Source organism: Acartia tonsa, chromosome 15 (genome assembly GCF_053477335.1).
Source record: "Acartia tonsa isolate MP-2025a chromosome 15, ASM5347733v1, whole genome shotgun sequence".
Taxonomy (NCBI): Eukaryota; Metazoa; Arthropoda; class Copepoda; order Calanoida; family Acartiidae; genus Acartia; species Acartia tonsa.
The window spans coordinates 16,352,197-16,378,049 of NC_137274.1; the positions used below are offsets into that span (position 1 = coordinate 16,352,197).

The 25,853-nt window shown below is 34.8% G+C and overlaps 2 protein-coding genes across 4 annotated transcripts in view; both read left to right on the forward strand.

Moving 5' to 3' along the window:
- LOC145306817 (extended synaptotagmin-3-like) overlaps positions 1 to 13,461 on the forward strand; it is a 38,874-nt gene extending 25,413 nt beyond the window's left edge. The window contains exons 15-22 of one of the 2 annotated variants that reach the window (XM_080149111.1): positions 2,359 to 2,470; positions 3,921 to 4,000; positions 4,690 to 4,748; positions 5,682 to 5,776; positions 8,709 to 8,891; positions 9,235 to 9,314; positions 11,834 to 11,920; positions 13,364 to 13,461. In XM_080149111.1, coding sequence (XP_080005237.1) covers positions 2,359 to 2,470; positions 3,921 to 4,000; positions 4,690 to 4,748; positions 5,682 to 5,776; positions 8,709 to 8,891; positions 9,235 to 9,314; positions 11,834 to 11,920; positions 13,364 to 13,444 — 777 coding nt within the window. In that variant the 3' untranslated portion in view covers positions 13,445 to 13,461. The remainder of the gene's footprint in view (positions 1 to 2,358; positions 2,471 to 3,920; positions 4,001 to 4,689; positions 4,749 to 5,681; positions 5,777 to 8,708; positions 8,892 to 9,234; positions 9,315 to 11,833; positions 11,921 to 13,363) is intronic. The other variant, XM_080149112.1, reaches the window with a different exon arrangement.
- LOC145307471 (uncharacterized) overlaps positions 1 to 25,853 on the forward strand; it is a 200,207-nt gene that overhangs the window by 149,920 nt on the left and 24,434 nt on the right. For both annotated transcript variants that reach the window (XM_080149915.1, XM_080149916.1), the window contains exon 2: positions 25,269 to 25,308. In XM_080149915.1, coding sequence (XP_080006041.1) covers positions 25,280 to 25,308 — 29 coding nt within the window. In that variant the 5' untranslated portion in view covers positions 25,269 to 25,279. The remainder of the gene's footprint in view (positions 1 to 25,268; positions 25,309 to 25,853) is intronic.

Genomic DNA, 25,853 nt, shown 5'->3' on the forward strand with positions numbered 1-25,853 from the left:
AAGGGGTTTTCACCACTCCCATGGGGCCAGTCACTCTTCATACCGTCGAGAATATGAAGAGGCACCCTTTTACAATGAAGAGGACTATTACTATGACAGCAATCATGGCTATCCCCAGGGCGGCCCTGAGGAAGCCTACTATGAACCTGACGAGAACAGGTATCAGCCGCGAGTAAAACCGCCACGCAACCCTGAAAACCTCAGTGAACTTCAATGTGTCTCAAGATCAATCCACGTTTACCGCACCGCGAGAAAAGATGTTCCAAAGGAACTCCTTGACTTGCAAGAAAAATTGCGGCAGGCCAAAAATTTAGAGGCCAACGAATATCCTGATAAAGCCAGGCCTAGGGCCAGGCCTCTAATGGAACAAAATAGGGGAGGGGAACCGCAAAAAAATCGGGTGGAATCGCCACCAAAACGTAGTGCCTCACCTGAATTGGAGGTAGTCGCCGTAAAATCAGCCCCAAAAGCGGTAGAAAAACGTCCGCCAACACCAACAGGCAGCGGCGGCCCAGCAGCCAAGACGGCTAAGGTGGAAACTCAACCGCCTCCATTACCCCCTAAAAAGAAAGAGACATTAGCAGAAAGCAAAATTGAGCCTAAGGCTTTTTGGGTGACTGCTGAGGAATGGAAAAAAGTCCTATCCTCCACTGTAAAAGAAGCAATGGAGGAAGCTCTTCTCCCCTTCCAGAGAAGTCTGGAATCTAAAATTGCTAGCAATGCTTCATTTGTTGAGAAAGCATATATACAACATGGTAAGCGCCTTATTGAAATTTCCGCAGAATTACTGCGGAACCGCAAAACTTTGCGCGAAAAAATTCGCACCGTCTCTGAGGACTCGACCGTTGAGTTAAAATCACGAATGACCACGGTCATTGAGGCCACTAGTCGACTGTTGGACCAAAACTCTGACAGGGTAATTAAACATATTAATACTCATTGTAATATTATGAATGTACCTGGGCAAAATGTGGCGACCATAGAGGCATCTCTTCCCGCTGGGGACGTACCCCGGCCAGATGATGATGGAGTTGAGCTGATTTCTCATTATGGCGGTTCTGAGTGCTCTGATGAGTACAGGCCCACCGATAGAGAAGGCAATCCAGAGGTCCTGGATCCTGCAGAGGAAAACAGTGACACAGAGCTCGATGCTCAAATCAGTGAGCTCTTTCCATCTGGAATTGATCTACCTGTTAATCCGCAGGCTGGCGCTGCCTCTGAAGATCCAGTAGCCACGGCTCCCTGTGAGGGCGTGTTGGCCCTCCAGAATGCTGTTGCTCCAGAGCCTCCAGCAGCTCCAGAAGATCCTACTTCTTCAGAACCCAATCCTGTTGATATCGTAGAGAGGGCTATGGCCGCAATCGAAGAACCTGCGAGTACAACAGCAACCCGCAGAAGCAGGCGTGCAGGTCAACTGTGAGGGAATATTTCATATTCCCTCAGAGGGGGCAAGTGTGGTATTCACCATCCTAGTTTATGTATCTCCATCCCTGTCCACATTCCTATACTTCTCTGGCTGAGTCAGACCTCCACTTGTAACCGCCACTATACTCCATCCTGCTGTGTTGAGAGCTAGTTGATTGTTGCAGGCCAAAGAGTGAATACTTCTCTCCCGTCTGCATTCGGTTAGATACAAGCCTATAAGTCTAGGCTGGCGGTATCTATATTTCCCACGTGTTCAAGTACGTCGTTTCTTACCTAACTAAGAAACAGGACGTCCAAGCCTTTAATTGATATCATATTAAATATATCCTATAATAATAATCCCATTAATCTGTCTATTCTAACCAGTTTTAATTGCTTAATAAATGTTGTATTTTTTAGAAATACCTTGTTATATTATTGATATTTAATTGTATCGAAGCTACTCTATACTCGTATTCCGGTCTGTCGGTACATCCCCTCATACGTCAGTACTGACGGACGAACCGACCCTAATTATAGTCAAGCTTCGCTTTTAAAAATATAATTGTGTGTAGGACAGATACATAGAGAACACTGTGGACCCGGAGTGGAAATATTTTATTCTTTAATTTTTAAAAACTGTCTTGGAGAGACATCCTTTACTAATTTTAATGTGGATCGCCGCCTAAAATAAATGTGGAGGATTTATTTTGAAAGTTGGAGGATTTTTTTTTATTTGAGGATTTTTTTAAATTTGGAGGATTTTTTTTTAAATTGGAGGATTTTTTTTAAGTTGGAGGATTTATTTTAAAGTTTGAGGGTTTTTCTTAAAGTTGGAGGATTTTTTTTTAAAGTTGGAGGATTTTTTAAAAAGTTAGAGGATTTTTTCAAAAAGTTAGAGGATTTTTTTTAGAGTGGAGGATTTTTAATGATTAAAATTTTAATTGTATGTAGGACAGATATATAGAGAACACTGTGGACCCGGAATGGAACTATTTTGCCAGTTTCCTGCTGGAGGACGTGGATGGAATCAACCTTAATATCCAAGTCTATGATTATGACTCAGGTTCGTTCTGTGCAGGGGTCTTAAGGGATAAGACAATGGATGATAAATTGATTTATGTACCCCATGATGTTACTTGAAATTATCTCTTTGGTAGATTATAAAATTTGAACACTGAAGGAATGTGCCAATCAATCATGCTTTATTAAAAGTACCCAAAGTTTTCAAGTTAGTTAATTATATAAATTTGGGTACAATTACAATTAGGGTTGGGCGGGCCCAATATCCGGTTTGGCCGGATACCGGATATTGAAACTATCCAGATATCCGGCTGATTTTTATTGCCGAATATCTGGTTATCCAGTAATTTGCCGGATATCGAACGTTGGCCAGAAATCCGGCTTGAACTGGATATCCGGCGTTATAAATCAGCCGGATATCCGGTATCAGGCCAAAAAAGTATCCGGCCCAACCCTGAGCAGGTAGTATTTATAGTCCCTCCCTGGTTTTATTGCATAATATTTGTATAAAAACTTCTTTTTATAGTAACTGGCAAATCTTCTACTTAATTCAAATTCAGAACTTATAATCTGCTTTTATGTAATGTTTTCAATGAAAATTGCTGATATATAAGATAGACGGCTGAAGATCCCCTCTACTAATTAGCATTCAGTATGAATAAAACTTACTTTGTTCGGCTGCCTGTCAGTATGGCTGACTTCATAATTCATATATAAGATTCCCCTAACCAGTGTTTCGGAGACGGAGCCGGGAGCAGCAACATTTTTGGTGGAGCCGGAGCCGGATCCGGAGCCGTATTTTTCGTTAAAACAACTCTGGCTCCGGATTAGCTAAAAATGATTTTTTAAAGTAATATTATAATTTGGCAACGGTCTATTTTCATATAATAAACTGAAAAACTATTGTTACTTAACAAATAGACACACATCCTTCTACTTTTATATAGCTTTAATCAAATAAAAGCCAAATATTTTATATTATTTATTTTATTTTATCAAATTCAATAGGTAATGAAAAAAATTGATATATTAATTTTAAGGTAGGAGCCGGAGCCGGAGCCGCATCAAAATTATACGGCTCCAACACCCTGCCCCTAACTATTGAACTTATACTTTGTAATTATGTCTGTCTGTCTGTCCACCTATGGATGTTTTTTCCTTGTTGAATGATACTCTACTTTAAACCGAGATCTTGGTTCAAAATGTAGTGCATTCCCTAGTCATTTGGGACGTGATTGGTTCAAGTCTAGGCTCCGTACCGTGTTAAACTGAAGACATTAGAAAAGGTTTGTACTGCTGCATTGACAGATGCATAATTTTAATAGTTGAAGGGTAATGCCTTCGCTCTAAACATGATCAACTTATTACCATACACAGTTATGACTTACAGGAAAGGTCCTACAATGAAGAGTTGATAGTCTGTTGGGTGTTACTTAACCTAAAACCAAAAATTAGACGGATTGCCATCCCTAGTTATAATTGTATTTGTTTAGGTTTTGAGGATGATTTTCTTGGCTCTACTGTCATACCTATAGAAAGTGTACTGGCCTCACCTCTAGAAGATCATTGGATAAGGAATAGATAACTAAATATGCTTCCCGTACTTACAATTTATACTCCTACCAGCGCTCACAATTTATGCTCATCTTTCTCAATTGGTGTGGCACTACAATTTATGCTTTTGCAATTTTTGCTCCCAACGATCACAAATTATGCTTCCCGCATTTACAACAAATGCTCCCCGATTTTAAGCCAACGATTAAGATAACATGGTTGTAAAAACTTAATTTGGGTACCTATCCTTCTTATACTAAAGTAACAGGATGTTTGTCTGTGTGTCTGTTTGTGTGTACTGAAGGATCTCGCTAACCGCTGAACCGATCGGGCTCTCTTTAACAGGGTAGCTTCTCATAGGTCCCGGGAAGGTTTTTAACTATTTTCTTGGGGGGTGGGACACCCCCAACCTCCCCAAAATGAAAAATACCCCCCCCCCAAAAAAAAAAAAAAAAAAATTTTTTAACTAAAATTAAAAATGATGGAGGGGGGACACCACCCCCAAAACAAAAATTTCCATACCCCCAAAATATTTTTTTTTTACTTTTTTTTAAAAATCTAAAATAAGAAATTGGGTTATCAAATTCAACTTCCCCCTCCTCAAGTGCCCCTAGACTCTAGAGGCCTCTAGGAGCGTAGCCGCTAGTTTAATATATAACCCAATGACCCCTTCCTTCCTTGGCACAATTAGTTATCTGTTGGGCTTTCAGACTGGACCAGGCCAAACATGGAGAAATTCAGGTCAACATCTCCTGGCGACCTGCAAGGTATGTGTGTGTGTTTGTGTGTGTGTGAATGTGTGTGTAAGTGTTTTTGTGTGTGTGTATGTGTTGGTGTGCACTGTCCATGTGTGTGTATAAAGGGGGGAGGCGGATGTGCCACTTTTTAAAACCAAAACTAAAAGTCAAAGGAACTCAACTAAAAAAAGAGTTACAGGTCTGAGATTTTGCATGGCAGTTGCTTAATAGGGGTACAATATGGAACTGTAAAGAAACGGCGGCGCAACCGCCGAAAACCGCCGAGAAAAGGCAAAAAAAATTCGGCGGGAAACGCCGGTTTTCGGCGGTTGCGCCGCCGTTTCTTCACAGTTCCATATTGTACCCCAAATGCCATGCAAAATCTCAGACCTGTAACTCTTTTTTTAGATGAGTTCCTTTCTTGACTTTTGGTTTTTGTTTCAAAAAGTGGCACATCCGCCTCCCCCCTTTGTGTGTGTGCCGTGTGTGTTTGTGTGTGTATGTAGGTATGTGTGTAAATATGTGTTGTGTATGTGTGTCCCTAGGGGGTAACAAAACTGGTTTTAATCTTATACCTATTTTTTTGAAAATTTGAATATCCTATTGTTGTATTCACTTTTCTATCTATCCATCTATCTATTGATCTATCTATCCATCTATCTATTGATCTATCTATCCATCTATCTATTGATCTATCTATCCATCTATCTATTGATCTATCTATCCATCTATCTATTGATCTATCTATGTTTATTGATGTTTTACATTGACATCTGAAGAGTGCAAACATGCACGAAACAAATTGTAATGTCTGAATAAATATGTAAAATTCATAATTTGTTTGTGAGTTAATCTCTTATATGTTTATTAATATCTATATATATATTGATCCATCTATCTATACGTCTGTCTATCTATCTATTATTGACCTATATATCTGTTTATCTATCTATCTATATATAGGTATATCGAAGAAGATTTGGATAAAACTGGAGGGATGAGTTCTGTTATAGTTTGTGCCTTTATCCACTCATGTAGTAATCTTAATACTATTCAAGGTATATTTTCATTCGGGTATAGTTCCTTTCGTGGCAACGTTTCGTAAGGGGCGTTTAGTCGTATTTTCACAGTAGCTTTTAATAGGTTAGGTTAGGTTAAGTTGGGTAAGGTGATTGCCCCGCAGGTAATTGGTCCCGCAGTTAGAGCACCCCGCAGGTGCTAGAAATAGGGTAAAAGCTACAGTGAAAATACGAATAAACGCCCATAAAGAGGCGTTGCCACGAAAGGTACTTTACCCTTCATTTCTTCTAGAGATGCCAGAGCATCATCTGCTTGTAATAGAATGCAGTACTCTAACGCCCTCTGGGTTGTAGGTTAAATAACATCCAAACAGACAAACAACCTTTTGATTGCAAAACTTTTGTCCTAAATGTGCATGGTAATGAATTGTGCCTGATATAGCAGCAGTAGGTACATTTTGACGTCTCTAGTATGACACTGTGTTGACCAGACTCGAGCCAAATGCCTCTCCGATAGCAAGCGATTTTTATCTTGTGATGATATTAATATTAGGTTCTTTATCATTAAGGGGGTAATTTTTTCGCGTATTTTCCATAAAATTGTGTGTTACCGCTAAGTTAAGTCAATACGCTTATTAAGTAAAACCGTTCTTAATTATGACCAAATATGAAATGTCCATAATTAAGAACAGTTTGACTTCATATGTGCATTTAACTAAAGGATAGCACACAACTTTAGGAAAAAATGACCCAGTTTCTTTTAATAGGGGAGTGGGTTTTATTATTTTTGGGGGATCTCACTGGTCATTCACAGGGATCTAAAGGGATAAGACAATAACCGATTAATTGATGTGGTAGTGCGAATGGGGCGCTTGTCCAATATTATGGTATGGAGATTGCTCTTCTATGAGTACTACTTAAAATCCTAATTTTACTGCAATACACATAGACATTCTCATCGTCGGCTCATCAGTGTAGAATGCTTTTCCTTTTATTCCCACAAGTATAATGCGAATTTAGTTGAACCCGTGGTAGCTCAACAAATACCCACGCGAAGTATTATATTGCTTTAATCTAAGAATAAATGGCTGGTTAAGATGTTTGATCTATATCATATAAGTATATTAAGCACTTAAGAAGGAAGATGGTTTTATAAAGTGTATTTACATTACAAGTGAATCAGTTAAGTATGAAATATTTACAAGATAGGATATAATAAACATAAGTAGTGTAGGACAGAAAAGTGCCCTAAGTCCAAAGCATTAAATTGTGCTTAGTGTTAGATCTCTAACATAAGACCTAGGCACAATTCATGCTAAGTACTAAGGGACCTAAATTTAAACTACAATGCATGCTAAAATAACTAAGTCATTACCTTTAAGCCAGGAGAACTTGATAGTTCAAGAGTCAATGAATAACTGAGATATTTTAAGAGGTGCAAGCTATAACAACAACTATTTACCAGGATCTAAGTCCTTGTCTGTTTAATAAAGTGTTTGTATGTTAAACTTGTGACGTAAATGAAGCTATGGCTATAGGTATACTTAGTAGTACATAATGGTTACATGGTTACTTTAACAATAGATATGATGTTTTATATAAGCATATAACAATATTCAATCACATACAGATTACCATGATTAGGCTAGTATTACCCATATATGGTATTATATTGGTAAGAATAGACTAATAAATGCATAAAAACACATAAAAAGTGCCTAAGGGCTAACCAGAGTAATTGTGTCTTGTGCCTGAGTTGCGCGCGATAATTACTATGGCTTGTCAATCATTGTTTAGATCAAAGTTTTATATGGTGTTAAATTTATAGAGAATATAAGTAAGTGGACTAGATGCAAAGCATTTCTGTAAGAGTCTTGTTCGTACGTTCAAAGAATTTTGAAATTTGGAGGTCGCATCTCCAGATGTACATCCCAAATGATGATACACAAAATTCCCCCTTCTGTAGGTTAAAATTATTGGTTGAAAGGATTGAACACTCAACTAAATGATCCAACCAATCAAAATTTACTGAAGTCCACAAAGTTGTACAGCCAACGAATAAGAAAACGTTATTATTAAAACTTTGGGGACTAGTGTAATAAACAGTCCATTGTCCCCTCTATCTTTCATTAAATGACAGGCAACCATTTTGTTAATTTAATATATGTAATAGTGGCTCCGCCCCTAGAGGTGGGAGTAATTTCTATCTTAGGTGATATCTCTTGGGAGGGTGGTGGTACCCTCCCCCAAAATAGGTATAATCCTTCCCTAAACCTATGAGAAGCTTCCCTGTAAAGGAGAGCCATATCGGTTCAGCAGTTAGCGAGATCCTTCGGTACACACAGACAGAACATCCTGTTTCTTTATTATACTTTACAAGGATTATACTTTTCAGACAAGATATATTTATATTTTTTTTATATTCATATAGACACTGACCGACAAACTGACTGACAGACGTTATTTTAATATATTTTAATGTATTGCTTCGAAACCGGTTAATATCCAGTGGATTAGAACCGGTTCTCAACAACTGAAAAATTATGTATTTTATACAGTTTTCTACGAATATGAAAATGTGCAATCAAAAGATTAAAACCAGTTTTTTTAGCCCCGAGGTACCGAAGGCACGGGCTAAAAAAACAGGTTTTAATCTTATAATTGTACATTCTATATCCGCGGAAAGCCGTTTATAATACAATGCGAGAAATAACTATTCCTTTATCACTTCGAAACCGGTTAATATCTAGTGGATTAGAACTGGTTCTTAGCCATGCTGAAAAAGTTATGTCTAGCATCGTATTTTATCCTGTCATAAATAAATCTACAATCATAAGATTAAAAACAGTTTTTTTAGCCCGTGCCTTCGGCATCACGGTGCTAAAAAACTGGTTTTAATCTTATGATTGTACATACATGTTATATTCGCGGAAAGCTGTTTATAATACGATGCTAGAAATAACTGTTCTAGACAAGAAGAGCGGTCACACAAGATGTGAGATGAGCCTAACCTCAGCTGTGGCCAGCTCTGGTGCTAACAAAACCCCCACGGGGGGATCCCCACTCAGGAGCATGTCAAGAAAATGGTCCAGCTCGTTTCTGAAACAGAAAACTCCACTCTCCCCCGTGGAGACGTATGTGACCAAGACTAAAGGTAGGTGGTTGTTTTTTTCTCGAATATATTATGTATTGTACCAGGCCTCTAGTGGTACTTTACATTTTTTTTTATTTAATTTGATCCTACCTAAATAAAGGGGGTGGGGAAGGGGGGCGCATGTGCTACTTTTAGAAACTAAAAGCAAAACGCGCATGATCTTAGCCCATAAAAGAGTTACAGCTCTTATTTTAGTTGAAAAAATATGTCTAGCATCGTATTATATTCACTGCCTCGGCATCTCGGCACATAAAAAAAAAATTTTTAATCTTATAATTGTACATTTTTATAACTATGGAAAGCTGTGTATAATACAATGCGAGAAATAACTAATTTATTTCAGGACCCTCGGACAATCCTGTTTTTCTGGACGGACATTATTTTCTCAGCCAAAACCCAGATATTGATCACCTAAGCATCCAGGTAGAGTTCATTATAACAACTTGCTAAGTAGACACAGTTCATTTCTATAAAAGGGGGGGGGGGATTAATGCAACCATCTCGTAATCATTGTATAAATGACACTTAGAATTTGAATTTCGATCTAAAATTTGTATGAGTAATCTTTGGTAGGTCTATTTTCCCTAAATCGAACAAAAAATGTAAAAGTAACGGCTAACGGCTGGCGGCTCAGCCGTTTAGCCATTATTTGGATATTTTCGAGGCTAATCATCACGAAACCTATCTCCACATAATACTCTTTGCTGCTCCAAAACGTTTTCAAACGGTTTTAGCCGGTAGTTACTGGTACTAGAAATCTAAAAATGTTTTTTTTGTATCATTTCACACGTTTTAAAGCAGAATATGTTTCAAAAAGTTGATTTCTATGTAATTTATGACAGATTTGCCCTAAAAATAGCCTCGATTTAGGGAAAATAGACCTAAGGGAAGGTTTACTCATATAAAATTTCAGATCGAAATTCGAATTCTGAGTGCCATTTATACATTGATTACGAGATGGTTGCATTAAACGGGGGGTTTAATTTTGAAATTGCCAAACTTAACAAGAACTTAGAACACTGCCATCTAACCATACCAGAAGCGTAGATTTCTAGGGATCTAAAGGGATAAGACAATGGCCGATAAATATATGTACATTGTACATCCCCAGTGATGATACGTAGATTAACCCCTTCTGTAGTTTTAAAATTGTGGTTGAAACGTGTGAACACTCAACTTAATGAATAAATAAATCAAAATTCACGAAAGTTCATCCTGTATGAGCTTAAACTTATCCATGCTGAATTTGCGTGACCTTAACAAAGTAACTGATAAAAATGGCCATTAATTTACTCCCCTCAGGAGTGGTTTTATAAAGAACTTTATAGGTAAAAGCAAAACTTGTTCAGAGTTTTAAAATAATAATCTTTTCTTGTGCGGTAACTCCAAGGGGATGAACATTAAACTTGAAATTTAAAAAATAGACTTTTGTTGAATTTTCTTGTTGTCAGGTATGAAATCTACGCATCTTGTATGGCAAATATGACACTGGTCTAGTTAAGATTGGGAATTTCAAAGTAAATTTTTATAGTAATGAACTGTGTAGATAGATTTTGATGGATGGTTAAATAGATTTAAATTTAAATGATTTTTATAAATATTTTGGAAGATTGTTCTGTAAATAATATTTTTTACAAATATCCATAGAAAGCAGCACTAGAATTTGCGTCGAAGTTGAGTAAAAGATGTTTCTTTCTTGTCATATTATCGGTATACGGTCTTAGAAAGAATATGAATAGATAGATAGATTGATATGCTGCAGATGTATAAGAATATAGGTAGCCATGTACTATGTAGATATATTAATTGATAGGTAGATAGATAAGAATATAGCTTGCTAAATAGATATAAGATTGATAGTTATTAGATATATAGATAGGAATATAAATAGATAGATAGAACGAAAGATTCATTCTATTTTAAATTAATTTTGACATAATTAACTAAGTTAAGTTTTTCCTTTATAATGGAAACTAGAAGCCTCCAGGGGCACTTACGGTGGTAGGTAAGATTGGAGATATCCTTCCACAAAATAGTCAAAAACCTTTCCTGGACCCTTAAGAAGCTTTACTGCATGTAAAGAAACCATGTCGATTCAGCGGTTACTGAAATCCTTAGCTACAGACAAAAAAAAGCTTACTACCTACTTCATATAATAGGATTAAAATCCAAAGAAAAATGTTATCGGCACATTATGTGTTGCATGTGATTGATGGTAGATCAGGGAAATACCTGTGGTCATGTTCTGGTGCTAGTCCCCAAAGTTTTATTATAACTTTTTTTAGTGGTTGGTATAACAACTTTGGGGATTTTTAGTGAATTTTTATTGATTGGTCAATTTAATTGAGTGTCCAAATGTTTCAACGAGTAATTCTAATCTAAAGAAGGTGTAATTAGTGTATCATCATTGCGGATGTACATCAATTTATCGGCCATTGTCTTATTCCTTTAAATCCCTGTCTAACTACCCATGTAATGCAGGTGATTGATGGTATATCTGGGCAATAACTATGGTCCTATTGCTAGTCCCCAAAGTTTTCTTATAACTTTTTCTTATTGGTCTAATAACTTTGACTTTGGGGGCTTTTAATGAATTTTGATTGGTTGGTCAATTTAATTGAGTGTCCAAACGTTTCAACGACTAATTGTCATCTGAAGTTGGTGTGATTTTGTGTATCATCATTGGTGATGTACATCAATTTTTCGGACCATTGTCTTATCCCTTTAGATCCCTGTCTAACTACCCATGTAATGCAGGTGATTGATGGTAGATCAGGGCAAATTTGTGGTGCTAGTTCCCATAGTTTTATTAGAACTTTTTCTAATTCGTTTCCCTAACAGCTTTTGGGACTTTTATTGAATTTTCATTGTTTGGTTAACAAAGTTGAGTGTTCAAACGTTTCAACCACTAATTCTAATCTAACTATGTATATATATTGCAGGTGATTGATGGTAGATCAGGAAATACTTGTGGTCGTGTCCTGGTGCCTGTCAATGCAATCCTAGACAAACCTGGCAAACAGTTCCACCAGGAAATTATCCTTGGGGTTACTTACTATGTCCCTAGAGGCCTCTAAGGACACTTAAACTAAGAAAAAGAGGGAGGGGATGGGGTGGGGTTGATACTCAATTTCAATTTTTATTTTTAAAATTTTTGTGGGTGAATGTCCCTTTTTTCTAGGGATTTCTTTTGGGAGGGTGTAGGTACCCTCCTCCAAAATAAGTTTCCCCATAGCGCCCTAAAATGAAGAATTTTGTTTAAAGTATTATCTATTATTATCTACAGGGATCTAAAGGGATAAGACAATGGCCGTTAAATTAATGTAAATCTCCAATAATGATGCACAATATTACCCCTCCTGTAGATTACAATTAGTGGGTAAAACGTTTGAACACTCAATTTAATTAACCAACCAATCAAAATTTACTAAAAGTCCCCAAAGTTGTTAAGGCAACGAATAAGTAAACGCTATTACAAAACTAAGGGGAATAGTGTAATAAACAGCCCAATATCCCCTCCCTCCCTTTATTATCTACCAGCGGCTATGTTTTAATTTAATTTTAACCCTTACAGATCGGGGGGGGGGTCATATTGACCCCCCCCTCTAGTTTTTTCAATGTCATTTTTTTTGTAGGTAAGATGGAGAGCTGTGACTTCATGACTTTTTAAGTTTAGTAATTATGCGTCGGCAAGAGTTGATTTTATTAGGATATCTGGTCTGTGTCGGTCGTGGTGTCCGGTCAAAGTCGGTTGGGTAGCACCAAAATTTAAAAAAATTCTAAATACTTTTGTGTATAAGGTAGAAACCTATATTTTTTTTTGGTGAATACTAAGATATCAATGACCTTATGAGAAAAGTGGTGTTATGACCGTTTGACCGCACCCTGACCGACTTTATGACCGATTTTTGTCCGGCTTTTACTACAGACATATATCCTGAATATCATGGCTTCTATTGCAGCTAGAAACCAAAAATTTTTTTTTGGTAAATTCTTGAGGAACAATAAACACATAAAAATATTAATTGGCGCCGCCAACCGCCGTTTTACCGCCGTAACCGCCGAAAATGGCGGTTTCCGTTATTTGCCGTTTTTCGGCGATGATCAGAAAAAGTAATTTTTTTGTTATGAAAAATAAAAGTTCGTCCTAAAATTTGGTCATCCTAGCTGCAAAATTGGCCGCTCTACAGCTGTTTTAAAATTTAGCGGCTGGCCGCTAAAAAGCGGCTAAGGAGCGGCCTGGCTGCTATGACTAGAAAAAGTAATTTTCTCTAAAAATACACATGAACCACCAGAAAAAAATTTTACGTCTTTATCTGTAACAGAAGCTGAGATAGAGGGGGGGGTCAATATGACCCCCCCCCCGATCTATTAAGGTGGGAATTGGGGCCCGATCTGTAAGGGTTAAGGACAGTCAGACAAACACACAGACAGACATCCTTAACTTTCCTATAAAGATAATTATTTGAATTCAGATGGAATGGGACATAGAAACAGATGATGAGTATAAAAACTCAAGGAACATACAGAGATACCTTCTTTTTATTGATTGAGGCGTTTTTACACATGATAGAATTGTCTGATGGTTATGAAACTTTTTAAATTTTGTAGTTACTCTAGTTATTAGCTATAGAGTTAAAAGACGGGTGCGATACCCTAGCCCAAAATTTTTATAAACCTTTCCATCCAGAACCGTATCGGTTCAGCGGTTTGTGAGATTTTTCATTACTCACACACATATACAAATAGACAAACATTCTGTAACTTTCATGCATGATTATAAAGCGTGTTAAATATTAAGGTATTTGTTTGTCCAGAGCAAAGGCTGTTATATCCTGTAAATTACTGACTTGTTGACCAATAGCTGGATACCTGCAATACCTCCTTGGATGCTGGATACCAGCAATATCTCCTTGGATGCTGGATACCTACAATATCTTCTTGGATGCTGGATACCAGCAATATTTACTGAGATGCTGGATACCTGCAATACCTCCTTGGATGCTGGATACCAGCAATACCTCCTTGGATGCTGGATACCTGCAATTCCTCCTTGGATGCTGGATACCTGCAATACCTACTTGGGTGCTGGTTACCTGCAATATCTCCTTGGGTGCTGGATACCAGCAATACATCCTTGGATGCTGGATACCTATAATATCTCCTTGGATGCTGGATACCAGCAATACTCTCTGGATGCTGGATACCTGCAATATATCCTTGGAAGCTGGATACCTGCAATATCTCCTTGGATGCTGGATACCTGCAATATCTCCTTGGATGCTGGATACCAGCAATACCCTCTGGATGCTGGATACCTGCAATATATCCTTGGATGCTGGATTCCTGCAATATTGCGAAAAAAACTGTTTCTTGGTCATTTTAAAGCTCTTTGTTCTTACAAAATTTAGATTCTTCATGTGCTAATTAAAACCAGAAAATTCCATGTATAATAGTGATTGCTTTATCAGTTAGGACTTTCAGACAAAGGTCCTTTACATATCAAATGTGCCTTAATAGTATTGCAAGTAATCTGTGATTTATTTGAAACTTTGCATTTATTGATAATATTGTATTTGTTTGGTATATTCCCTTTTCGTGGAAACGCCCCTTAAAGGGCGATTCTTTGTATTTTTCACCATAGTTTTCTCCTATTTCTAGCCCCTGCGGGGAGCTCTAACCCTACCGGGCAATCACCTAACCTAACCTAAAATAACCTATCAAAAGCCATTTTAAAGATACGACTAATCGCCCCTAAAGGGGCGTTGCCACGAAAGGGACTATTCCCGTATTTTGATATGCAGCCATAAAAAAAAAGTATTTGAATCTATTAGGGTTGGCAATCCGCAATCTGAAATTCGGATTGATAATTTTCTGACTTTTGTAGCACTTACAAAATTTTTATTTAAAATGTGGCAGACAGAAACCAAAAAAGTATTTTATTGTTTCTTATCTGCAGGTGAAATGGTGGATAGCATCCAATTTTTTTTTTTTTTCACAGTAGCTTTTTTATACTCATTTTAGGGTAGGTTAGGTTAAGTAATGGTTAGAAATGGCCACTGTAGGGGGCTAGACTTTTTTTATTTATATAAAGAAAATTAAAAAAATTCCAGAAGCTGCAATCCGAACATCCGCAATTCACAAAACAAACAATAATCCGAAAATCCGCGGATTAATCCGCTTTTTTTGCGGGGGGGGGGGGGTTGGACGGATTTATGTAAGAATCCAAATCCGACCCAAAAATTCGGCGGATTGCCAACCCTAGACTCTATATACATATATATATAGTATGATTAGTAAGCTACTTTATTATTACTTTGACTGTCTATCCGTCAGTCTGTCTATTGCTTTGGGTGAAATGTGATTTACTCGGCTGCTATTTACAATAGAATTATTTTTTGTAAAATACATTTTGCATCCATTATAATTTGTCCCGTCAGTCTGTCGGACATGCTCTAAATTATATCGAAACGTGACTTACTCTATAATTATTAACTATTATCATCATTGGGGATGTACTTCAATTTATTGGCCATTGTCTTATCCCTTTAAATCCCTGCTGTAACGCTCTGGAGGGCATCGAACTTCTGTTAAGACATTTTTTTTCATTGCTTATATTAAAGATAGCTTTTACTTTGTCTGTCTGTTTGTTACTTGTTTTTAATATAATATTAGCTACGCTACTTTTGAATGTTGTCATCGTTTTGTGTCCCTTTAAATACTGAATAGATTTATTAATCTAGATGGTGAAGTGGGCACAATAATTATAATTTTAGTTTAAGAAGAAAAAGTAAAACAAAATTTTGGTTGGGGGTCTTTTTTGACGATTTCTCTTTGGAGGGTTGTCCAACCCTCCACAAAAATAGGTTTAAACTTTCCTAGTACCTATAAGGGTTGGCAAGACATCCTGTTACTTTTTATATTGGAATCAAAGAAAATAAGTCGCTTTTATGTATGCTGTCATTCTTGTAAAGAATTACTTTGTGTATCTTTTAAAAAAAACTTTCAGTGTTTTTTTTTATTTTTATAAAATGTTTGTAGTTTTATTTTAAATAATTGCTACCTTTAATTTTGTATCATTGTAATTTAAATGATACTGTGGTAAAAAATTTCGAGTTTGTGTATCATTTATTTTTAAATAAATGATACATATGAATAAATGATACATATGATTCATTTATTTTCATATTTTTGACCTGTGGGGAAAACTTTTCGAATGTGAGAACCATTTATTTTTAATAACCATGAGAAAAAATACTTTTTAGTATAAAAAAAAATGTTCTATCTGTTTCAAACCTTTTCCATTCGATAGATCTTCCCGATTTTGGAAAAACTGTCAGACCGATTTTTGAAATTCAATCTGTGAAAAAAGATATTCAAGTTTGAATTTTTTTTGAAAAAATATTTTACATGCATTGACGCCATCTTGGATTATGATAATTTTTTTTTGTTGGAAGATTTTTTAAAAATTAAATTTTTACAATGAAAAAAAAATCTTTGAACCTAAATTGACCAATAATTCAAAGATTTTTTCTATTTAATTTGGAAGATTTTTTTTTATTTTTACCATTAAAGTTAAACAAAAACAATAGCAAATATATGAAATTAACACTTTACCTTGGGATTTAAATAACTCATTTATGCAAAATTTTGTTTTATTAAATAATTCATTGGAAACTGTATCACTTTAAAACCGATTAATATCTGGTTCTCTGCCATACTGAAAAATTATGTCTAGCATCATATTATGTCCAGTTTCCTACGAATATAAAAATGTAAAATCATAAGATTCAAACCATGCTTTCGGTATCTTGGCCAAAAAAACTGGGTTTTAATCTTATAATTGTACATTTTATATCCGTGGAAAGCTGTTTATAATGCGATGCAATAAATAACTATTTTTGTATTTTTTAAAATTAATTTTTGTCTACTTTTCTATATTTGGTATTATCCTCTTAGTTAATTTTTCTCAAAATTTGACAATTTTTATACCCCCTCCCCCAGAAAAACGGCCCCCTGGCCTGCTTAGCCCCGGGCGCTCGGCCCCCTAGCCTGCCTAGCTGCGGGCGCGCGGCCCCCTAGCCATATAACCTATCCTAGCCTAACCTAACCCAGTCATTTAGTGGGGGGGGGGGGGGGGGTATAAAATTGAAAAAAATTCCTAAGAGGATAACGCCCTATATTTATTTTGTACCTATTATAAATTTACATTTCAAACTATGTTAAAAATTTATTATATACCTATATTTTTTTAATTTTACTATAAATATATATTTTTCTTGTGATCGTAGTAATTTAGCTATGCATTTTTATAAAAAGAAGAGTCATAAAATAAATGATTATTATGAACTTAACTGGATGTTTCTCTGGTTATATTTCGGCAATTTATGAAAGTACAGTTACAATATAATATCTCTAGCGGCTTCGCCCCTAACCTCTAGTTGCTTTGCCCCAAGTTAAGCGGTAATAAAAAAAATTAAGTACCTAACCTATGGTGCTGCACCAAATAGTTGGTGCATCGTCTTCTTTAAAAAAAATGGGGGATTTTTATGTGTTTTTTTTTGGGGGGGGGGGCCACCTCCCAAGAAAATAGCCTAAAACCACCACAGGACCAGTAGGTATATTCCCTGAAGAGTAGAATCCGATCGGTTCAGTTGTTTCCGAGATCTTAAGGGACAGACAGACATCAAGCTAATTTGTATTATAGATCACTGTTCCATGGCCAGATGAAAAAAGTTTATTCTAGTGTTAGACAAAAATGACTTTGCAATTGTATCAGTAAGTAGGTCTAATAACACCCTTTGCTAATTTTAAAATCCAACTAAATCTTATTTTTGAGATAATTAGATTTGAAAATTTTGAGTTCAATTTTCATCCCCTAGGAGTTACCAAACAATAATGACAAGAAAAGCAAAGATTATTAATTTAAAATTTTGAACAAGTTAATCAATAGCCATTTTTATCAAATGTTTTGCTAAGGTCACGGAAATTCAGCCTTAAATAAATCATATATAAAGTGGTTTTATGAAAGACTTCATGAAAACAAAGTTGTAAAGAATTAAAAAGTATAAATATTGGTTTTTCTTATCATGGATGAGTGTAAGCTCTTAGAGGCTGAAATTCGAACTTTTCAAACTTAAGTTTTTCAAAAATTAGATTTAGTTGGATTTTAAAATTAGCAAAGGGTGTTATTAGACCTACTTACTGATACAATTGCAAAGTCATTTTTGCCTAACACTAAAATAAACTTTTTGCATCTGGCCGTGCAACAGAAAGACGGATAGATAGACAGAAACGTCATTACATGATAGACGAAAACATGGATGTTGTGTCTCCAATAATTCTCGGGTTAAATATCTTGATATTAAAGTAACATTAAAGAATTAAAGTCAACATGCTAAATAAGAGGTCGGAGATCAACATGTGCAGACACAGAGACAAGTTCCTTCTGATTGAACACCTGGCTGCTAATCATGCCTGATACTGCCGTTTCAACATAGTTTTTTTTTTTAATTATTCAACATTTTAAAAATCCTCTAAATTTTATTGAAAAATCTATGAATGCTAATATTATTGTCAGTAATAAAAGATATGTGTAACTAAAGATTGCTTTAATGCATGAAACATGATGTTTTACAAAATAATATTATGTTATTCATTCTATGTGGACTAGATACTATAAGCTTCTAAAAAAACAATAATAAACTATAATACAATAAAAACAATAAACTATAATACAAATTAGCTTGATGTCTGTCCGTCCATCTCTTAGATCTCGGTAACCACTGAACCTATTGGATTCTAATCTTTAGGAAATAAGTATACTTTTCCTGCGATGGTTTTCAGCTTTTTTCTTTGTGCGTGGGACACTCCAAACCTCCTCAAAAAACAAAAAAATCGCCCTCAATTTTAAGAAATCAGTTCGAAATTAGTGGTTGCAGCTCCAATTGTTTTTTATATAAATTACCTATTGGGGCAAAGCCTCTAGAGGCTAGGGGCGAAGCCGCTAGTAGTCTAATATAGTGGAACAAGACAACATTGTAATTTTTAAAAATGTCACGAACTAATGTACTGTATGAAATCACTAACTAATGTTTTATTTTGTTGATAACATTTCCCATTAATGTAAATTCCACATATGTTTAATTTTTAAATTTTACCAAATTTATACTACTGACCAATATATGTACAGCGGCCGTGCCCCCTAAAGGACTCTAGGGGCACCTGAGGAAGGGAGAGTTCAATTTGATAACAATTTTTTTTTATTTTAGATTTAAAAAGAAAAAGTAAGAAAATTTGTAATAAAAAAATGGAGGTGGGTACTTTTTTTCTAAGGGCGTTTTCTCTTGGGATGGTGGTGGTATCCTGCCTAAAAATAGTTATAAACCTTCCTAGGACCTATGGGAAGCTATCCTTTAAAGGAGAACCCGATCGGTTCAGCGGTTAGCGAATTCTTTTGGTATACATTAAGAGATATAAGTTTTCCGGAATTTTAATGTAGGGAGCAGATTTGAAATCTGCATCAAATTTTAAGGATTTTTTATAAAATTCGTTTTTTGTATAATTCTTTATCTAAAAGCGGAAATACATTTTAAGTTAATTAATTTTGACCAATAGGATAGGTGGATTTTAAACTACCTCCGCTCTAATTGGTTGAATGATGTACGACATCCAATCAGAGCGCAGATTTTTTAAACCCACCAATCACGGAAGCCAAAATTAATTAACTTAATTTGTATTTCCGCTTTTAGATAAAGAATTATACAAAAAACGAATTTTATAAAAAATCCTTAAAATTTGATGCAGATTTCAAATCTGCTCCCTACATTAAAATTCCGGAAAACTTATATCTCTTAGTATACATATACACACAGACAAACAGACAGACATCCCGTTACTTATGAGGATAGGAGGTGGTAGGGAACAGATATTGGACTGTTGATTACACTAGTCCCCAAAGTTTTATAATAACATTTTCTCCTCCGTTGGCTCAAGAACTTTTAGGGACTTTTGTTGAATTTTGATTGATTGGTTCACAAAGTTGAGTGTCCAAACGTTTCAACCACGTATCGTAATCTAAAAAAGGTGTAGTTTTGTGTATCATTTTTGGGGATGTACATCAATTAATCGCCTATTGTCTTATCCATTTAGATCCATGTTTTTTAGTTCACATATAAGACCCAATATCTTTAAGAAACTAATCAAAAGTAAAAGAATTAGTGGTACATTTTAAAATTTTTAGCCTATAAAAAAATAACGTTATACAATACAAATGACCAATGATAGGCCGATACACAGACTTAATTACCAATGGCAGGCCAGTATACATTTAAATTGACCAATGGTAGGCCATTATGACGTCATTTTTTATAGGCACTATACAAAGATTCTTTTACTTTTTATGGATGTAGTAATTCTTGTTTTCTACGCGTTTTCAATTGCTCTTCCCCCCTTAACACCCCCCCCCCCCAATTCAAAGTCAGCATGCCTTTTTAAACAGAGACACACTTACATCTTACATTTTTAAAAGTAGAGAAGCTACTCTATAATTTGCAATTTCCGCCTGTTCATAACGCTATGGGGAATAGTATTTTTCTTGTCTGTCGTTTATGATTGATGGCTATGTTCGAATTTGCTATCAATATAAAACCTATGGATTATGATTTCTATAAAAATTAGGAACGATTTAGAAAGCTAAGCAACTCTGTAATCGTTACGAGAACGTTCATACGTCCATTTAAAATATGATAATTTTAAATCTAGCATAATATTATTATCTTATTCTTCTGATTTTGGGACAATTATTTAAAAGACAACAAGTTCCAAGCAAATTAAGTCCAAAAATGAAAGTATGTCCTTAAACAGAAACCTTATTCATTTATATAATTTTACATCAAATTTATATGTTTGTGACATTGCCTCTTAAGGGGCGTTTCGTCGTATTTTCAAAGTAGCTTTTGATAGGTTATTTTAGTTAGGTTAGGTTAGGTAAATGTTAATGATTGCCACGCAGGATTAGACAATTAGCCCTGCTTTGTTAGAGCCCCCCGCAGGGGCTAGAAATTTGATGAAACCGAAATACTTTCTTATTTTTTTTTATTAGGTAATCATGTTTGTTTGATTTCAGAGTTCTGCTTTTTATAGATTTTGCATTCCTTGTTTTTTATGTAATGACGAAAAAATGTATTTATGTCAAAACTGATTACTTGGGCTTATAAAGAAACTGTTTCAGTATCTTAGGTCAAAAAAGGTTTGTTTTGAAAGCATTTTTGAAAGAGGTATGGCCAAATAATGAACGAATATATAAAAAAACTAACAGACTTCAAATGTTGTCATCCTTGTTTTTATGTAATGACGAAAAAATGTATTTATGTCAAAACTGATTACTTGGGCTTATAAAGAAACTGTTTCAGTATCTTAGGTCAAAAAGGTTTTTTTGAAAGCATTTTTGAAAGAGTTTTGGCCAAATACATGAACGAATGTATAAAAAAAACTTACAGATTTCAAATGTTGTCATTCTTGTTTTTATGTAATGACAAAAAAATGTATTTGTTCCTAAAAGTCTCAACTATTTCCTAAAAGTAACAATTTCACACACCTCTCTCAGAGATATATTGGTGTTTTACAGGGATCTAAAGGGATAAGACAATGGCCAATAAATTGATTTACATTCCCGATGATGATACACAAACTTACCCCTTCTGTAGAGTAAAATTAGGGGTTGGAATATCGAACACCTTACTTAATAATCCAACAAATCAAAATTCACTAAAATACCTACAGTTTTTAAGCCAATGAATAAGAACACTGTGGGCTAGAATTGAATCAAGACAAAAGTAAGTGCCGAGCCCTGGGACCTATGTATGGTGAAAAAAGACATAAAACTATGATGATTCCAGGTAAAACCAAAATATTTCAGCGGGGGCTTTTTGAGAAAATAAGATTTGAAAATTTCAAGTTCAATTTTCACTCCCTAGGAGATGCCGCATAATCATGACAAGAAAAGCAAATATTATTTATTCTTCATAAAACCACTCCTGAAGGGAGTTAATAAATGGCCATTTTTATCACTTGCTTTGCAAAGGTCACGAAAATTCAGCCTAAAATAAATCATACATAGAGAGGTTTAAAGAAGGACTTCATAAAAGCAAAGTTGTTCAAAATTTAAAATAAATAATACTTGCTTTCCTTGGTTTTATGGTTTTATGTCTATTTTCACCATACATAGGTCCCAGGGCTCGGCACTTACTTTTGTCTTGATTCAATTCTAGCCCACAGTGAGAAGGAGTTAGGAAAAAAACTTTGGGGACAAGTGTAAGAACTTGCCAATTTTACCCTCTCTCTCTTTCTGGTGCTTTCTCTAACAGTGCCTTTTTGAGCGCTAATTCACCCCTCCCCCTAATCATAATATTTGAAATAAATAAAAAATAAGTTGGGTAAAGTAATTTTTAAATGCAGAGATTTTCTTAGAAGCATAGCAACTCCAAACCTGTATGGCTACACAGTACCTAACTTATCATAAAAAAAATACCCCCCTTTTTTTAACGAGAAGACAACATCCATAAGTAGCAAAGCACAAAAAAATCATGACTAAGAATACAGTCAATGAGATTTGATTAGTATTTGTTACAGAAAAATCACAAAACCTCTCTTATATTTTTAAACATAAACATCTAGGAATCGATCTAGCACCCCAGATAGCCAAAACAATGTATAGATTAGATGAGTATATGTCAGGGAATCTTCATTAAAAATTTCAGCTGTCTATCTTTAATAGGAGCCGAGTAAATCATGTTTCCCCTATATCGTTACGGACTGACTGCCTGACTGAAGGACGGACAGACTACTAAAAATAATGGATGGGAGCGGGGTTGGTTGGTTGGTTGCTTCTATGCTCAACAAAACGTAAACTTTTCAGGTTCATCAAAAAATAATGTTTTTATTTATTTTTTCCTAAAACCTTAAAAATTGCTCAAGTCAAGTGTGTGAGATATTCACTAAGAAAATTCTTTTTGTGCATTTTACTTCAGGGAGGGAGGGGACATTGGACTGTAAATTTTACTTGTGCACAAAGTTTAAATTATCTTATTTGATGGCTTTAAAAACTTTGGGTACTTGTATTGAATCTTAATTGGTGGGTTCAAACCGGAATTGTCTTATCCCTTAAAATCCCTGATTTTACTTTCATTCCCTCCCCCCCCTTTTCTTTTCCTCCCCTTTTTTTACTTTCCCCGACAATTTTTTCCCCTTTACGTCAGGTCAAGGTAATTGCAGGTGTGTGTGTGTGTGTGTGTGTGTGTGTGTGTATGTGTGTGTGTGTGTTTGTATGTGTGTGTGTGTGTGTGTATATTGTTTAGTAGAGGCTTGTTTGAGTCAGCCAGCGGTCAGATTAAGCTAGTGATAAAAAGTGTTTTTGCGTTATTGTTCAAAATCTCAGAAACAGAGGTGGAATTTTAAAAAAATAATTAGGATTGCAGTAGTTGATCATTAAAATTGTTTTGTAAAAATCCTAAAAAATCATATAAAAAAATCTACAAAAATTAAATAAAATCTTATGGTAATAACCTTTCTATGATTTTAGAACACTTTTCTTTAATTTTATAGACAAGTACAAAATAAAATTTTATTATCTGGCTACCATAGCCGATTCAGCGATGCTAGATTTTTTAAGAACCCACCTCAGCTTTACTCATTGTTGTTTTTTTTACATAAAAACCAAAATATTTAAAAACAAGGATAACAACATCAATAAAAGCGAAGCTCTGAAACGATATGACAGATGAACATTAACTTTTGTTGAGTGTCAGAACTGAATATACAAAATATGAAAATATAAGGTTTGGCAAAATTGTACGTAAATTTGTTGCAAAACTTCTTAAATACAGAATTCTGTTAAAGGACATACTGACATTTTTAATACTTGATTATAGAGATGCTTTGCTCATAATATTGTACCTTATTGTAATAGGAATCAGTATTCAAAAAATCAGATCTATCGGATGATTTTATCACATAAAAATTGTTATTAAAAAAGTAAAAAAATCAACATGTTTAAAATGAACGTACGGACATTCTGGTAACGATTATAGAGTTGCTACGCTTTCTAAATCGTACCTAACTACTACAGGAATCACCATGCAAAGTTTGAAATCAATAGGACAATTCTAACATGCTTAAATTAACGAATAAAAGCTAACTATCTCGGACGGACGGACGGACGTACGGACCTACCCTAATTTTAGAAAAGCTTCGCTTTTAAAAATTGTACAAAATAAAATTTTGTGATCTTTTATTTTTTAAGGGCCCACCTCAGCTTTATTCATTCTACATGAATATCAAAATATTAAATCTATCTATCTAATAATAATCATGATTATCTTATCTGTCTTATTATCTATCTATCTAGTATCCATTCTCAATCAATTTATCTAAATAGTTTGTAATAAAATATAATTTTATCTATCTATTATGAATCATTCTATCTATATGTTCAGATATCTATCCATCTATAATTTTTATTGATCTTTTATCTATCTATCTAATCAAAAAATCTAATCTAAATAAAAATCTTTCTTTATTATTTTTTTGCTATTGATCTATCTGTCCATATATATATTTATTGATCTATCTATCTATTTACATATAAGGGGTAATGTCGATCTATATCTATCACTTTATTTATCTTCTATCTATCTATAAATCTAACAATTGATTATTTTATCTATATTCTATATTATTTTTATATTTCTAACCATTTATTTGTATATTTATCTATCTATCTGTTTGTCTCTTTATCTATAGTTTATATCTTTCTATCTTTTTATCTTATTAAGTAGCGGAGCTGCTCTATAATTAACTTTGTCTGTTCGTCTGTCAATTGTCTTTTATGGGGTAAATGTGATTGTCTAAGCTGCATATCTTCAATAACAACTATGAGAGTTTTTGTGAATATTTCCTGTACCTTTGATAATTTTTATATTATTTACTTGCTCCGTCAGTCTGTTGGTCATGCTTTTTTTCTTTGACTGAACAACGGCTCTATAACTTAATTTTTATCCATTTTTTGTGTGCTTTGCTACTTATGGATGTTGTCATCCTTGTTTATCTAATTTATCTATCTAATTTATTTCTCTATTTATTTATCTATCAACCTATAGTTTATACAGATAACTACCTGCCCCACTTTTTCAATTACCTTTTTCGTCTTCTAGCAAATCATTTTCTGCTACTTAGCTGTGTTAATATTCCCGACACTATTAGTTGATTATAAAAAGACCCAATTGAGAGTCGGTACAAGGTCATTAGAATGGGGAGATACAGTTATTTAACCCCTTACCCTCTAGTGTTTTAATATAATCATCTATCCATCATTTTTTCAGATTTTAAAGATGCCTATGTCACAGGACCTAAAAGAAAGGTGAGATTTGTTAAAAAATAGCTTAAAACCTGCCGAGGCATAGTTTTGTAGACCTTTAGTTCCAGGGGTGGGGTTCTCCTTCGAGTTCTTTCAAGTCATCATCTAGAGAACCCAAGGGCATCATATGCTTGTAATGGGATGTCATACTCTAACACCTACTTTTGGATATTAGATTAAGTATCATCCAACAGACAACCAATCCTTTAATCACACGACATTTGTCTTTAAGTCCTAACTGTGCATGGTAAATTATGAATATTATTAAATGTCATCCACCAGACATAGCAGCAGTTGGTATCATTTTAAAACATCTCCAGTACGACCCGAACCCGACCCCTCCCAAAAAGCAAGCGGGCACGCTATCATTTACCATACCTAGAGAGAGAGGGGACAATGGGCTGTTTATTATACAAGCTCCCAAAATTTTATAATAACATTTTCTTATTCGTTGGCTTAACAACTTTGGGGACTTGAATTGAATTTTGATGGATTGATTCATTAAGTCGAGTGTTTAAACGTTTCAATCACAAATTTTAATTTACCAT